The 18,420-nt window shown below is 39.5% G+C and overlaps 1 protein-coding gene across 1 annotated transcript in view; it reads left to right on the top strand.

Annotated features, from left to right (window-relative positions):
- pkib (protein kinase (cAMP-dependent, catalytic) inhibitor beta) overlaps positions 1-5,193 on the top strand; it is a 31,847-nt gene extending 26,654 nt beyond the window's left edge. Inside the window, exons 2-3 of the mRNA XM_034236656.1 lie at positions 376-529; positions 2,479-5,193. Coding sequence (XP_034092547.1) covers positions 388-529; positions 2,479-2,561 — 225 coding nt within the window. The 5' untranslated portion in view covers positions 376-387 and the 3' untranslated portion in view covers positions 2,562-5,193. The remainder of the gene's footprint in view (positions 1-375; positions 530-2,478) is intronic.
- Positions 5,194-18,420: the final 13,227 nt, after the last annotated feature.

Below are 18,420 nucleotides of genomic sequence, written 5' to 3'. Positions count from 1 at the left end.
TTGATTTTGATTGTAATGGTTTACAAGACATATCTACTCACTATCTACTATTTGTATTATTATTATTATTATTATTATAGATAAACAACATTTGTGCCAATGTGTGATACTGCAAATGCTCCTCCTTAAAAATAAACAAAGCTAATGCTTATTCAGCTAATATTATGGCTAACTGTTAGCATTTACAGGTAAAAAAAATGGAAATGATGTGTACATATTATTTACATGTGTGTGTGAAAACAGTGTGTATTTTATGTCCAGTAATAGTGTCACATTGTTGACCCTTTGTTGTGCTGCCTGATGGCTTGTAGGCCTATTATACACTAATTTAGGCTGATTTTACTTGACCTAACTTCCCCCTTTCTGTGACTTCAGAGCGGTCCTGAGATGACGGAGGTGGAGCCCGTGTTGGACTTCGCCACCTCGGGTCGGTCGGGCCGGAGGAACGCTCTGCCCGACATCCTGGGGTCTCCGGCAGGCGTTAACCCCGGAGATCTGCCTCTGAAACTGGCTGAGATGACCCTCAAAGGTAACGTACATGATGTGCTCTTTTTAATTATTATAATTATCTGCTGAAGGAAGGAGCCCTAATCCTAGAAATGAGTCAGCAATTATGCCATCCCTTGTCTAAAAGTCAGATCATGGTCGGATGTCTGAAATAAGGTCTGTGGTTAACACAAGCTGAAGAGATGTTAACGTTTTACATCCGCTAATACCCAATTTGTGAACTGAAATTTGTCTAAATGAGACGATTAAATGTCCTCAAGCCCAACATTAGCCTCCTCTAGCTTAGCTGTGGTGACGTGAAGTCATGTGACCATGCTGTAGTTCCTTTATAGACCAACATTAGCCTCCTTTAGCTTAGCGGTGGTGATGTGAAGTCATGTGACCGTGCTGTAGTTCCTTTATAGCCCGACTTTAGCCACCTTTAGCTTAGCGGTGGTGAAGCGAAGTCATGTGACCGTGCTGTAGTTATAATAATAATAATAATCCTTATATTTATTATAGCGCTTTATCCCTTTATAGCCCAACATTAGCCTCCTTTAGCTTAGCAGTGGTCACGTGAAGTCAAGTGACCGTGCTGTAGTTCCTTTATAGCCCAACATTAGCCGCCTTTAGCTTAGCGGTGGTGATGTGAAGTCATGTGACCGTGCTGTAGTTCCTTTATAGCCCAACATTAGCCTCCTTTAGCTTAGCGGTGGTGACGTGAAGTCATGTGACCGTGCTGTAGTTTCTTTATAGCCCAACATTAGCCTCCTTTAGCTTAGCGGTGGTGATGTGAAGTCATGTGACCGTGCTGTAGTTCCTTTATAGCCCAACATTAGCCTCCTTTAGCTTAGCGGTGGTGACGTGAAGTCATGTGACCGTGCTGTAGTTCCTGTATAGCCCAACATTAGCCTCCTTTAGCTTAGCAGTGGTCACGTGAAGTCATGTGACCGTGCTGTAGTTCCTTTATTGCCCAACATTAGCCACCTTTAGCTTAGCGGTGGTGAAGCGAAGTGACCGTGCTGTAGTTCCTGTATAGCCCAACTTTAGCTTTTTTACTTGAAAAATCATAAAGTGGTGTTAATAACCTTTTTTCGACATAGATTATTTGTATTCAATAATCCAAAATCTGACGCTGCTCTTTACATGTGTATTTTATTACAACCCGCTGTGACACTCGTCCCCATGGTCTGATACAAATATGGCTGCCAGATTTTTGCACAGATTGTCGTTGATTTAGGGTTCGGATCAGCTTTAGTAAGAAACATTTGGTCCATGTTTGGGCTTGGAGGGCCACTTGGGAATTGGCTAAAACAGGCAAAAATAATTCATCACGACTCTGGCATGAGTGTGGCTACAACAGGAACATTTAGACTGCTGCTAGACAGAGTGTTTTTGTGGATAGCGAGTTAATAATCACCCTGGTAAATCAGAAATGATGACACAATTTGTCTTGCATACTCCAAAAGCTAGTCAGTTCCAATCCAACGTCTCAATGTTTTTGATGGACTCTGTATATGCAAGTGCAAACAAACTAAAGTAAGCACAAACTACTTTATCATGTTTTAAAAGTAATGCATTGTTTGGTAGTTTAAGGTTATAGAGGTAAGGTTTTTATAGGTATAAGTGACACAATTGTATAACAGTTTTAAAGGTTAAAGTGTTTAATGTAAAAGTATTAAAATGTTTTCGAGGTTCAACATTTGAAATAGAAAAGTCTTCAAATTGAAAGTTTTAAATTTGGGATTTAACTGTTTCCCCTCCTATACCCTCAAATGTATTTTTATTTTGTATTTAACCTTTAATTAACCAGGTGAAAACATTGAGACAAAATCTCATTTACAATGCTGAGGCCAAGAAGGCAGCAACGTTACACATTCTTACACATAACACAGACATATAAAATATCAAATGTTGTCAATGCTCCTTTTGCCTCGTGTCCTTCAGAGTGACTGCAACACTTCTCTTGTGTCTTTTTGGGTTTGTTCGCAGATGGTCCTGGAGGGGCCCAGTCCCCGACGGCGGAGGGGCCTCCAGCGCCGCCCGAGGGCTCGGAGGGGAATGAGGGATCGTAGGGAAGTTGGTTTATTTTCCTCCCCGGAGACCTGCAGAGATTACCTGAGCGACGGGACGAGTTACAGAGGGAAGGTCTGTGGAGAGTCGGACTGTTTGAGAAGCAGCTGAGCTCCACCAGAGAAACAGAAACTCCCCGAGGACCAGCACTCCAGACGTCACTTAGCTATGACCCAGTGAGTGTGTGTGTGTGTGTGTGTGTGTGTTTGTGTGTGTGTGTGTGTGTGAGTTATAAACCCACCACTGACACTGAGAATCAAAGGGACCATGACAGATTGTACACTATTTTTGTATGATTTATTTAAGAACAAACTGATAGACAATGTGTTCCTGCTGTTGTACGCTGATGTGTGTTCCTTTGCATTGAGCTGGATGCTAGATTAGATTTAAGGAAACTGGGAATTTTTTCTGTGTCGTCTCTGCTTTTACACTAAATGTGTACGATCTACTGTATGTTTTACAATCTGAGACTGCTGTACAGTATATCTACATGTTAAATGGACAGTTTGTACCCTTCACTGCAGACTGTTTTTGATCCTATCACAGGGATTTAATACTTTTTTTCAAGGTCCATACTCTTTATCTTGAGACTTTTCTTTAGAGCGTAGTGTCCCACTGCCAGTCATATAAACCCTGATCATTATAACACAGGGAAATGTCAAATTTCCTTTTTAAAAAATATTTTCCAAACCTCTGAACATGTGCCTGGTGGCAGTTCACAACCCGAAACGTGTGTTGTGTTCTTTCTCTGTGAAGTACTGTTATTGACTTCCTCAGTTTTAATAGGAGGTATCATCTTGAAGTGTAAATAAAGATAAAAAAAACACTTTTCTAATTTTCTGCGGACCTGCAGATGCTACATTTGTCAGGAAATGAACTTAAACTTCGGCAGGGCTTTTCCAGCAGCATATGGCCGCCGGCTGAACTCGAGAGGGAGCGACACGACCGTGAAAATGTGTTTGGAGTCACCGGAAAAAAATAAAAAATGGCAGCACAGTCGCCTTCTGCCTCTCAGCACGGAGAACCAGTGTGTTCACACTCATTAACACACACACAGAGCTGTGAAGAGAGAGAAACTGAGAGTCACTGCTACTGTATATATACTGTGTTGTAGTGTAACCCGTGTGTGTGTGTCATACACAGTGGTGGGATGTAACTGAGTACTGATTTCATGTACTTGAGTATTTCCATGTAATGCTACTTTATACTCCTACTCCATTGCATTTCAGTCGTAAACGTCATACTTTTCACTGCACTACGTTTCATATTCCAGCTGCTTTTTGTGATAAGAGACATCATTGTTCTTGCATCACAGCAGCTCCATTTGCAACAAAAACTAGGACACATATTAGGAGACGAAACAGACAATTAAAAGTGACTGAACTCAACGTGTTCAGGAGCCTTTAACGTCTAATATGCTGAATCCATAGTGAAGTAAAAATAGATGATACCATCAATACAACTTGATTTATAAAGTTCCTTTCGAGCAAATGAAATGCTTAACAAGCAGTTGAATACACTGAAATGTTAAAAGTAGTAAATGTTAAACAAAATCGAGCAATAAAGTGTTAACAGTGTTAAAGTGCAGGGAAATAAACAATAAAGATATTAATAAAAGAAGAGTAAAAAACAAAACCAGAGAGTTATAAAATACTTAATAAAAGCCAGATTTAAAAAATGCGTTTCAGTTTATGTTAAAAAATATTCATTTGAAAAATCTATATATTTTAATAATGCAGTACTTCACTACAAATCAACCCACTTTAGAAGTATCTAAAAGTGGTACCACATTGAACATTGAAATGCTCTTACAGTACATGTATGTGTTAACACTATAATATTCTATAATAATATATTACTGTGAAACAAAGATATTCTAACGATACCTTTAATCTTGATACTTTAATTACATTTACCTGATAATAATTATTCAATTTTACTTGAGTAACCTATTGGTTTCTGGGCTTGTATTGGAATATTTTAAGACTAGTATTTCTGCTTCTTTAACAAGTTCAACATTAACAAACTACAATATGAAATGCCCTTACAGTACATGTATTTGTGAGGGATAAACAATTATAATTATACTATATTACTGTGAAAAGAGCCATTCTGCATAACAAGTGCTTATGAGAGGACATTTAGCTGATAATACTTCGTACATTTCTATTGATTTCAGGACTTGTAATGGAGTAGTTTTAGACTGTAGTATTCCTGAAGTAAAGGAGTATTGTTCCACCACTTGTCATACAGTACACACAGTACTTCTTCTCATACAGTACACGCAGTACTTCTTTTCATATAATACACACAATACTTCTTCTCATACTGTACACACAGAAGCTGTTGTGTAGTCGTCTCTCTGTGACGGTGTTTTGGTGGACGTGTCTTTCTGTGGATGTTTCTTCACGATGCAAAGCCTGGAGTGCTGCTCTGTTTCTGATGCTGTACTTACTGAGGAAGTGTTATACAGGATATATAACATTTATTTTGGGTTGATGAGTCAGAGGTGTATTTTGTAGTGTCCCTGATCTCTGAGTGGTGCGTTTATTTTACTTAGCTGGACTGAATCCTGTGTGTTGATTCTATCTGCTGGTGAAAATTGCCATATTAAATCCACAAGCTTTACATAAACAACTGTGAGTCTAATACTTTCATTTCTACACAAGGTCATAGTTCTTCATCTTTACATTATGTCACTGAACAGGTGTGTCATTTGAAAGGAGTTCTGTCTGCAAACCAAGTTTCATGAAAATTGGGCTGGTTGTTTTTCCCATAATTTCATGTAATTTAATTGATAATAAAGTTTCTTATTTTAAGACACAAGATCAGAGTTGGGTTTGTGAGATGCGTTCCATTTTGTTTCACATGCAGCTGGTTTACAAGCTGATTATAAGGTTATAAAAAGCTAAATTGTTCTAAAATTAAATTAAAAAAAGAATAGAAATTATGCAAATACACACACAAATGTTAAAGGAAAATAGATCAATAAAGTTATTCATATAAACATGAAAAGCAAAAGTAAAATGGCCAATAAAAGACCATACAAATCTACTTTATCGGCAGTAAGATATTTCCTATAACACTGATGCCTCCTACTGCTGAAGCTAAAACCAGGTTGACCTCCAAAACAGCAAACTTTACCAGTAAATCTGGTCCAGGCTCTCGTCATCTCACGCCTAGACTACTGCAACTCCCTCCTGGCTGGTCTACCTGCATGTGCCATCCGACCTCTGCAGCTCATCCAGAATGCAGCGGCTCGTCTGGTCTTCAACCTTCCTAAATTTTCCCACACCACTCCGCTCCTCCGCTCCCTTCACTGACTTCCGGTAACTGCTAGAATCCACTTCAAGACACTGGTACTTGCTTACCATGCTGCGAATGGATCTGGCCCTTCGTACATCCAGGACATGGTTAAACCGTACACCCCAGCGCGTGCACTACGCTCTGCATCAGCCAAACGACTCGCTGCACCCTCACTGCGAGGGGGACCCAAGTTCCCATCGGCGAAAACACGTGGGTTTGCTATCCTGGCTCCAGGATGGTGGAATGAGCTCCCCATTGACATCAGGACGGCAGATAGCTTGCACATCTTCCGGCGCAAACTGAAAACTCATCTCTTTCGACTCCACTTCGAGCGATAGAACTATTAACGAAGCACTTTTATACTAATAAAGGACTGGCTTATCTAAAGCCAGTTGAGTAGCACTTGAAATGTTTGGCTCTATGAAACCTGATGTACTTATATGATTCTGTTTTCTTCAAGGTTGTGTCTTCCTGGTCGAATGTACTTATTGTAAGTCGCTTTGGATAAAAGCGTCAGCTAAATGTAATGTAATGTAAATACAAGGAGAGCTTTTTTATATTGTAGTGTTTAATAATGCTACTAGTAGTTTTAAGGTTGTAGGTGATGTATTCATCTTTTAAATGACATGATCAAGTTATTTTCCATGAGATTCTGTTATGAAGGCACTTGATCTGGCACCAATCATCTTCTCCATCTTGTGAAGTGAAGAGTATGAGCATAATAAGAGCACAATCAGGATAGCCACATTAGCTCATGTTAGCTCCCTGCTGTTACATCATGCAGCAGTTCCTGTGTGTGTACAGCAGATGGAGACATCCTCTCAATTATCACCCCCCCCCCCCCCAACATCATGCGGCCACCGGGGGGACTTTCTTTGTTATGTCTGGTACAAAGAAAATGGCCGAAATACAATTTTGAACAACAACATTTATTCAAATACCTGAAGCTACATAAACATGGTGACCAAAATCCTGATTTAGAGGCTAAAGTGTCACGATATTTAGCTTTAAACACAGGAAGGGCATCGATTGCTGCCTCGGTGCAGCATTAGGGAGGGATTTGACATAAAATGACACTTTTCTGAATCAATTTTGGGTTAATCATGTAAAAAAACTACTCATGTCTGTGATGGTGGAGGTTGATAATGAAGTGTGTGCGTGCAGAATGCTGTTTTGTGCTTTAATGAGACCATGCATGCACCCAAGGGCTCTTTGTCTCTCTGCAGACACTCCAGTGTGTGAGGCACTATGTTTGGACGCTAATGCTGCAGATTATGTAACAGGACATGAGCATCATTTTTTTAACAAGTGGAGCAATGCCTCTTCTGTGTGTGGTGCACTTGAGGCCATTAACTGAGCAAAACAGAATTAGTTGAATCCTTCTTTTTTTTTGCTGAAATGTCCTTGTTAGTCTCCACCTCCGAGCTCACATATAGCCTCCTCTGTCTCCACGTAACATGTTGCTAAGGTAACCTAGCCCACAGAGAAGCTAACGCCTTGTTGCATTGTGTGCAGAGGTTTTTTTCACAAGTGCACGAGGGAAGGTGGAGAGTTGATCTGAAAGAATGGCTGCAGTGAGGAGAGGAGGGTCTGCATCATGTCAGCGAGCTGAGATACAGGATGTAGTGTACAGGAGGTGGATGGGGTAAACAAATAAACTAATTTCCATGAAACCTCCCAAGTTCATTACTGACATTAAGACAATTATTTTTCGTTTTGCAAGTTTTCTGAAATGTACTGTTTGAATATGCAAATGAGGCATTATCTTATGCCAATGTTTGGGTCATTTATGGGTAATCTACAGACGCAATTAGACAAAATAAGTAAAATATAATCCTAATTATGTGCCATGGATGTTTCCTTTCCACTGGTCTGACATCAAAACCTTAAAATTAACCAGCACATGATAAAAAAAAATAGCATGTTTTTTTGTCCGATTTCAATCATTGTGATAAAATAAAGAACCCTCGAGTGAAGGTTGAAGCAATATTTAAAATAGTATTAAAATGCTGACATTCATCTCTGTGACTGCACTGTTCACACTTAAATATACACCTTATTATGTATTTTGGATGTTTTATTCTTACTATTTTGAAAGGAAACATAATATTGAGGCAACATAGCCCAAAGATCGCAACATTAAACCGCAAAATGTGGATTTTTGTATTGCCTGTAGCGTGTCCCTTAATTTATCATGACAAATTAAAGGATCCATAAGTCAGTGAGGAAGGAAAATGTAAAATAAATTGCTTTAGATGTAGCTCAAATTAACATTAATATCTGTGAATCTACCTGTACACACTTTACAAATCCAAAATAACAACAATGCAGTGTGTTTCCGACCCACAGAGCAGAGAGCTCTGTCTTCTTACATAATTGAGTATCGCGGTAAAGCGGTCGGCTGCTGGCTTCTCTTCAAGGAAGCGTTGTGTAATTGTCCTCGCAGAGATGCACCCTCTCGCTTATCAGTGAATGAGCAGCAGCCTTTACTCTGTCCTCCCCTCTCTCACCCTCATGACTTTATCATCCAGCTGTTTGTGGGGGAGAGACAGTGAGCGGGAGGAAGGTATAGGGAGGAAGATAAGATGGAGGCCGGGCAGACTGGTCACAGAGAGGATGCCAGCGAATAGAAAAGGCTTCACGTGGAAGTCAACGTGCCTTTCTTCACACAGCAGCCTCAGGAGGAGAGGAAGAGGAGAAGATGGGAGACAGAAAGGAAAAGATAGAAGACTTAAGAGAGGAAGAGGAGAAGATGGAAGACAGAAGAGAGGAAGAGGAGAAGATGGAAGACAGAAGAGAGGAAGAGGAGAAGATGGAAGACAGAAGAGAGGAAGAGGAGAAGATGGAAGACAGAAGAAAGGAAGAAGAAAAGATGGAAGACAGAAGAGAGGAAGAGGAAAAGATGGAAGACAGAAAGGAAAAGATAGAAGACTTAAGAGAGGAAGAGGAGAAGATGGAAGACAGAAGAGAGGAAGAGGAGAAGATGGAAGACAGAAGAGAGGAAGAGGAGAAGATGGAAGACAGAAGAGAGGAAGAGGAAAAGATGGAAGACCCAATTTGTGGCGATGTCACTGTTTTGTTTATCATATATGTCCTCACTGCTTATACTAACCTCTCCATATTTCTGAGAATATTTCCCTAAACTGTCCGTGGCACTGAAGCCATCTGTCTCTACTGAATCTTTAAAAACCACAAACATTAATTATTCAAAAGGCTCAGATATGACCCAAAATAACAAACAATAGTCAAACAGAAGTGCATTGATGGGGACTATTTTCTAGTGCGTATTAATACACATTTGGTGCCCTATAGTGAGTATTACCTTTAGGATTCAGTCAATATAAACTACAGTGTCCATATTCATCATGGCTAAGTTGGGGTTAACCCTTTAAAATGTGTCTCGTTAGTTTACTTCCAGAACATAATGACATCACTGTGTAACACTCACGCCCCTATTGGCTAGCGCTCCAACACATTGTACGTGATAGGCTAAGGGGTGGGACATCTCTAAGCGGTTGACCAATCACAACAGAGCCGGCCAGCTAACCAATCAGAGCGGACTGGGCTCTGGTTTCAGACAGAGGGTGAGAAGAGGTGCTGCAGCACAGACAGTATGAGAAAAATAAAGAGCTTTTTGAACATTAAAGCATGGAGACATGTCACAGTAGAGACACTACATACTGATATACACCTGAACATCAGCAGGAGAGGACTCTTTAAAGTAGAGACACTACATACTGATATACACCTGAACATCAGCAGGAGAGGACTCTTTAAAGTAGAGACACTACATGCTGATATACACCTGAACATCAGCAGGAGAGGACTCTTTAAAGTAGAGACACTACATGCTGATATACACCTGAACATCAGCAGGAGAGGACTGTTTAAAGTAGAGACACTACATACTGATATATACCTGAACATCAGCAGGAGAGGACTCTTTAAAGTAGAGACACTACATACTGATATACACCTGAACATCAGCAGGAGAGGACTCTTTAAAGTAGAGACACTACATACTGATATACACCTGAACATCAGCAGGAGAGGACTCTTTAAAGTAGAGACACTACATGCTGATATACACCTGAACATCAGCAGGAGAGGACTCTTTAAAGTAGATACACTACATACTGATATACACCTGAACATCAGCAGGAGAGGACTCTTTAAAGTAGAGACACTACATGCTGATATACACCTGAACATCAGCAGGAGAGGACTCTTTAAAGTAGAGACACTACATGCTGATATACACCTGAACATCAGCAGGAGAGGACTGTTTAAAGTAGAAACACTACATACTGATATATACCTGAACATCAGCAGGAGAGGACTCTTTAAAGTAGAGACACTACATACTGATATACACCTGAACATCAGCAGGAGAGGACTCTTTAAAGTAGAGACACTACATACTGATATACACCTGAACATCAGCAGGAGAGGACTCTTTAAAGTAGAGACACTACATACTGATATACACCTGAACTTCAGCAGGAGAGGACTCTTTAAAGTAGAGACACTACATGCTGATATACACCTGAACATCAGCAGGAGAGGACTCTTTAAAGTAGAGACACTACATGCTGATATACACCTGAACATCAGCAGGAGAGGACTGTTTAAAGTAGAGACACTACATACTGATATATACCTGAACATCAGCAGGAGAGAACTCTTTAAAGTAGAGACACTACATGCTGATATACACCTGAACATCAGCAGGAGAGGACTGTTTAAAGTAGAGACACTACATACTGATATATACCTGAACATCAGCAGGAGAGGACTCTTTAAAGTAGAGACACTACATACTGATATACACCTGAACATCAGCAGGAGAGGACTCTTTAAAGTAGAGACACTACATACTGATATACACCTGAACTTCAGCAGGAGAGGACTCTTTAAAGTAGAGACACTACATGCTGATATACACCTGAACATCAGCAGGAGAGGACTGTTTAAAGTAGAGACACTACATACTGATATATACCTGAACATCAGCAGGAGAGGACTCTTTAAAGTAGAGACACTAAATACTGATATACACCTGAACATCAGCAGGAGAGGACTCTTTCAAGTAGAGACACTACATACTGATATACACCTGAACATCAGCAGGAGAGGACTCTTTAAAGTACAGACACTACATACTGATATACACCTGAACATCAGCAGGAGAGGACTCTTTCAAGTAGAGACACTACATACTGATATACACCTGAACATCAGCAGGAGAGGACTCTTTAAAGTAGAGGCACTACATACTGATATACACCTGAACATCAGCAGGAGAGGACTCTTTAAAGTAGAGACACTACATACTGATATACACCTGAACATCAGCAGGAGATAACTCTTTAAAGTAGATACACTACATACTGATATACACCTGAACATCAGCAGGAGAGGACTCTTTAAAGTAGAGACACTACATTACTGATATATACCTGAACATCAGCAGGAGAGGACTCTTTAAAGTAGAGACGCTACATACTGATATACACCTGAACATCAGCAGGAGAGGACTCTTTAAAGTAGAGACACTACATACTGATATACACCTGAACATCAGCAGGAGAGGACTCTTTAAAGTAGAGACACTACATACTGATATAAACCTGAACATCAGTAGGAGAGGACTCTTTAAAGTAGAGACACTACATACTGATATACACCTGAACATCAGCAGGAGAGGACTCTTTAAAGTAGAGACACTACATACTGATATACAATTGAACATCAGCAGGAGAGGACTCTTTAAAGTAGAGGCACTACATACTGATATACACCTGAACATGAGCAGGAGAGGACTCTTTAAAGTAGAGACACTAAATACTGATATACACCTGAACATCAGCAGGAGAGGACTCTTTAAAGTAGAGACACTACATACTGATATACACCTGAACATCAGCAGGAGAGGACTCTTTAAAGTAGAGGCACTACATACTGATATACACCTGAACATGAGCAGGAGAGGACTCTTTAAAGTAGAGACACTAAATACTGATATACACCTGAACATCAGCAGGAGAGGACTCTTTAAAGTAGAGACACTACATACTGATATACACCTGAACATCAGCAGGAGAGGACTCTTTAAAGTAGAGGCACTACATACTGATATACACCTGAACATGAGCAGGAGAGGACTCTTTAAAGTAGAGACACTAAATACTGATATACACCTGAACATCAGCAGGAGAGGACTCTTTAAAGTAGAGACACTTCATACTGATATACACCTGAACATCAGCAGGATAGGACTTCTTTAAAGCCTGGTGTTTGAGAACAGTTAGAAAACATACAATACAACAGTGATTGTTCTTGGTTCATTTTGCTCTGTAACTATGAACTATAAGGTGGAAAACAAATCATATGTTGCCTGCCTTCATTAATTAAGCATACTGACTTTTCTCGGTTAATCTATGAACCAGCAAGTGCAACCAAAACACTTTTAAAGCACACTCCTCTTTTCCTCAACATATGGAAGATACCAAGTCAAGTCAAGAAATAGGGGTGGTTAAACTAGGGCTGGGCAATATGAAGACAATCACAAATAACAAAAGTACGTTGATATTGAAGCATTGATCACTGATGCTTTAAAAAAATATTAAACATTTTTCCTTTTGCTATGATTTGTTATGTATTTCGTGTATTATAATTTAATAAATGTATTTAATTATTTTTCTGTTATAATGCTATTCTTAAAATGCAGGAAACAAATTAAATAAAAAAGAAATTACACAATCATAATGTTGATTTATTAGTGAAATAAAAGTGTGTATTTGTACTGTAACGCAGCATCTGGAAAAGACAGCACTTATTATATTGAAATGTTTCAATAGTATCTATGCTTATATCGCAATACTAATATAATATTTATTTATTGCACAACCCTAATTGATACTAAACCAAATGTGCTGTTCATTTGCCCAGCAGATTTTTCCTAAATGTTGCTCCTCCTTTCTTCCTCCCTGGTGCTGATCTATTGGCAGCGTTTTCATTCTTTGTCCCGCGACGGATCACAAGACTGCACACACACACACACACACACACACACACACACACACACACACACACACACACACACACACACACACACACACACACACACACACACACACACACACACACACACACACACACACACACACACACACACACACACACACATGCTCTCACACACAGACATATGACATCATCCTGGCAGTGACGGGGCGGAGACTGGCAGCGTAAGCCTGGCATCACACACACACACACACACACACACACACACACACACACACACACACACACACACACACACACACACACACACACACTCCTTTCTCTTCGTAGCTCTGTGTCAGACAGCTCAGCAGCATCACTCTCTCTGAATAAGATGAAAGAGTCTGACCCAGTTTTCCTGTCGCCTACCTCCTCTTTACCTTTCCTTGGTACCTTTTACCTTCCCCATCCCTAAATGCTGACCCCTCCTTTATCTACAGGCTGAAGTCTGATCTTACTGCAGACGATATGGGAGCATAGACCCTTCCCTGTTTCATCTCATCAATATTCTCTGTGCACGGTAAAGGTCACTGGAGTAAGCTAAACTCTGCAGACGGTGCTTTAGTGGGCAGAGCACGATGAACCAAGAACAATCACTGTTTTATGTTTTCTAACTGTTCTCAACGGAACAACAGAAATACCCGGATATACTGAGTACATATTCTGCTGATGTTCAGGTGTATATCAGTATGTAGTGTCTCTACTTTAAAGAGTCCTTTCCTGCTGATGTTCAGGTGTATATCAGTATGTAGTGTCTCTACTTTAAAGAGTCCTCTCCTGCTGATGTTCAGGTGTATATCAGTATGTAGTGTCTCTACTTTAAAGAGTCCTCTCCTGCTGATGTGCAGGTGTATATCAGTATGTAGTGTCTCTACTTTAAAGAGTCCTCTCCTGCTGATGTGCAGGTGTATATCAGTATGTAGTGTCTCTACTTTAAAGAGTCCTCTCCTGCTGATGTTCAGGTGTATATCAGTATGTAGTGTCTCTACTTTAAAGAGTCCTCTCCTGCTGATGTTCAGGTGTATATCAGTATGTAGTGTCTCTACTTTAAAGAGTACTCTCCTGCTGATGTTCAGGTGTATATCAGTATGTAGTGTCTCTACTTTAAAGAGTCCTCTCCTGCTGATGTGCAGGTGTATATCAGTATGTAGTGTCTCTACTTTAAAGAGTCCTCTCCTGCTGATGTGCAGGTGTATATCAGTATGTAGTGTCTCTACTTTAAAGAGTCCTCTCCTGCTGATGTTCAGGTGTATATCAGTATGTAGTGTCTCTACTTTAAAGAGTCCTCTCCTGCTGATGTTCAGGTGTATATCAGTATGTAGTGTCTCTACTTTAAAGAGTACTCTCCTGCTGATGTTCAGGTGTATATCAGTATGTAGTGTCTCTACTTTAAAGAGTTCTCTCCTGCTGATGCTCAGGTGTATATCAGTATGTAGTGTCTCTACTTTAAAGAGTCCTCTCCTGCTGATGTTCAGGTGTATATCAGTATGTAGTGTCTCTACTTTAAAGAGTCCTCTCCTGCTGATGTTCAGGTGTATATCAGTATGTAGTGTCTCTACTTTAAAGAGTCCTCTCCTGCTGATGTTCAGGTGTATATCAGTATGTAGTGTCTCTACTTTAAAGAGTCCTCTCCTGCTGATGTTCAGGTGTATATCAGTATGTAGTGTCTCTCCTGTGACATGCCTCCATTCTTTAATGTTCAAAAAGCTCTTTATTTTTCTCATACCGTCTGTGCTGCAGCACCTCTTTTCACCCTCTGTCTGAAACCAGAGCCCAGTCTGCTCTGATTGGTTAGCTGACCGGCTCTGTTGTGAGTGGTCAACTGCTTAGAGATGTCCCGCCCCTTAGCCTATCACGTACAATGCGTTGAAGCGCTAGCCAATAGAAGCGCGAGGGTTACCTAGTGATGTCACTAAGTGGAAGAGAAACTCCCTCTTGAGGGAAACACAGGGATGTTATCCTTTGCAGACCATTTACATGCACTAAAATCTAAAGAACACACTACAGGGAAGGGAAAACCCCAAAAAGCACAATACGGCCCCTTTACAAATGACAGTTTGTTTGTTTGTGTTTCCAGGGGCTACTTTGGGGATGTTAGATTTTAATTTCTCTTGATTTGCCTAGCATACTTCAAAAATCATAAAGTGGTGTAAATATGTGAAGATATCCTGCTGAACAAAAGTATCATGCACGTTTTGTTTACCACTGATCTTGTTTTGTTGTTGCATCCAAAATCACGAGGTCAAATCCCATTGGCTCTTTATGAGGGGAACCAGTGTGATGCTTCTTTCTCAGTCTGCCTGCAAAAACACGTCATCCCTGCACCACTCCATTAGCTAATCCTTCAGTCTCTGCACCCTCCACCCCCCCCACTGTGATGTCTGCTCAGTCTGCACACAATCAGGGCCGTCCCTGGCCAACATGAGGCCCCATGCAAAGTTCTATGATGAGGCCCTCTATTTCGCGAGCGTCGACGGGGGGGGTGCTATGTGGAGCCTCGCCACACTAATTGCGCCGCATAAGCACATTTTCGGCTCAGTTGAGGCCCCCTCCGCAAGGTGAGGCCCCACGCAGTCTGCATGATCGGCCTGTAGGGAGGGACGGCCCTGCACCCAATAGTCCTGTTTGGGGTTTTCCGCCTGAAGAGCTCCAACAGAGAGACACTCACAGCAGCAGGGACAGCGCTGAGATATACATCTTTTTCATTTGCTCACAAAGAGCCACAATGCATGTCACTGTACTGTAGTCTGTACAGCTCACATGAGAGAGGGAACAAAGCATTTAGCAGCGGTTGATTAGCTTTACTTTAAATGACTGGATTAATAATGCATGCTAGCGTGAAAGAGGGTATGGCTGTGGTGGCTTTGCCTCATCAGCAGTTTTTGACAGTAGACTATTAAGATCTATTACTGTATATCAACTGAAGGTAGGTTGAATGCTATCCGCACTGTCCGATGTAATCCAATGATTTGGCTAACATTTAAATCAAATATACCATCATTTTCCAGTAATATAGCTAAAGGTAATGCATTATCATATATTAGTCTGTGTCATGTTTGTATGCAATATTCTGGAGATGGTGTCTTCTGATTGACAAGGAACCCCATCTCAAATCACCTAACAGCTCACTGTATATCAATACATAATACATTTCATAGTATTTCATATATGAGATGAATACACAACTTGGAGACTATTTCTCTGACCTGAAAAAGGAAAGCAAACCCGTCTGTAAAGCCTAGTAGGTAAAGCTTTGATGTCCTCCTCCATATTCATGCTTTTCATAAATATTTGATGGAGGTGTCGCCCTGATGTTTTACAGTAAGTTGTCCGAGGCACAGCCAGCGGTGAAATTGGAGCTTTGCACACATGGGAACGCTTGTTTTCTTCACAGGGAAAGCAGACTGAGCCCCGGAGGGGTGGGGTGAGGGGAGCGTCAGGGTGGTTAATTTTATTTTATCTTTTTATTGCACAATTTTACTATAGCTTCCTATGTTTATATTGATACTTTTTACATTTTATATTATTTTTTTCTTATCTTTTTATTGCACACTTTTAAAGAATATTGTATTTTATTTGGTCCTTTATGGAAATGCTTAACTTAAACTTCCTATGCTTGTATACATATTTGTATTTTCTGATAAAAAAAATGTTTTTCAAATGTGTACATGAATGTTTTGAATATTTGTATGATTTATAATCCACTTCTTTTTTTTTACTGCATATTTTTACTCAAACGCTTCATGTTTTTATTAATATTTGTATTTTATTGTATCTTATCTTTTCTTCTCCCAGTTTTCTCTGGGTGGGCATGTGGTTGGGAGGAGGAGCGATGAGGGGGATTAGAGATATGGAGTAACCACTGCCTGGAAAGTGATGCAGGGTGAGGGCATACTGTACACTTGGTGCTGAATCAGGGCTCCTCTGGGACTGTGATGTAACCCCGGGACGGAGAGGGGGGGGGAGAGGGGGGGGCGCAACAAAGAGGACCTGCAGAGAGGATCGCTGATGACGCTGGAGCTGCAGGAAACATGCGAGTCAATGGAGATTTATTCTGAAGCTGGAAATCTGATTTTAAAATGAGTTTTAGAATATAAATTGTTAATGGTTTTCTTCTGATTCAAAATAAAAAGTACTTGATTTATTCCAGGGGAAATTGGGTCACAGGTGCTTCATTTTATAATTACATACAAAATAATTTACACTGAAATTAAAAACTCATATAAACAGATCTATATAATTAAATAAGATCAAATAAAAATACAATGAAACAATGAAACAAAAAACAAGTTAAAGTCAACATATGCACTAAAAGATTAAATAAATAAAAACAAAATATTTATATAAAAACGTAAGAATTTAAAATAAAAATGTGCAATGAAGGATACCAAAATAAAAATACGTAGGTAAATATAAAAAGTTAACGTTAAAAAAATTGCAAAAAAGATTAGAAAACATTTAAATAAAATAAACTATTCATATTAACAAACAAAGTTAAATAAACAATCTGCTACACAAATATTAAATAAAATAATAAACTACACGTTTTTGCACAATACATAACAACAATAAATATGTACAAATGTATATATTTAAATATATAAAGTGGTGTATTAGTACGAGTAAATATATAAATGTAGAAACTCTAAATGTGTTCAGGAATGTCATACTGTAATAATCCTAATAATTGTATTAAATGTATTTGTATTAACATGTTGGCCTAATGACATTTATTCACCTGTCACTGATTGGTTTTAATGTTTATTTTAGTCCTGAACTGTGGCGGGACCTCTGTTTGTGTGCTGGTGAGGTATAATCATAATTCTAATCTGAGCGATTAGTGTTATCCTAAAATAATCATAGCAACATCCTCTCAAACAGGTCAGATGTCTGCATGAGGAGCGCAGCTTGATCTCACCGTCCAGCAGATCAGTTTAGCCCTCATGATGTGAGCGCTGTCTGGAGGAGATTTAGGGATAAAATAAAGGTTTGGCACAACACTCTGACTGCTCCTTTAAGTCTGAGCATCTGCACCTGGTTTATGATCACACCTGGATATCTAGATTTCAGTTTAACTAGAAGAGAACGCCACTAAAAGTCATTTTAATGTCATTATTACTATTATTATTTTCTTCATTATAAGTATTACTTTTCTTTCTGGTAAATACTTTTAGTTTTGTGAATATTACTTGGTGTGCAATGTCAAAAATGAAAAGTTAAATAAAAAGAAACATGTGTTAAATGTACATTATTATTATTATATGTACTTGTTTTGATATTTAAAAAAAACCGATATGAATTATTCCAAGTATTATTTGGCAGGTCACAAATGTTTCCACATTTATTTTAAAAGTCACCTATCATGCTATCTTTAGGCAATAGCATAGGCCTCAGATATATACAAATATATAAAAAACATGTCTATGAAGTGTTTTGCTCAAAATACCAAACAGATCACCCATTCTAGCCATGCCTCATATCCCTCTATTTCAC

Source organism: Gymnodraco acuticeps, unplaced genomic scaffold (genome assembly GCF_902827175.1).
Source record: "Gymnodraco acuticeps unplaced genomic scaffold, fGymAcu1.1, whole genome shotgun sequence".
Classification (NCBI taxonomy): Eukaryota; Metazoa; Chordata; class Actinopteri; order Perciformes; family Bathydraconidae; genus Gymnodraco; species Gymnodraco acuticeps.
This window is presented reverse-complemented; position numbering and strand designations above follow the sequence as displayed.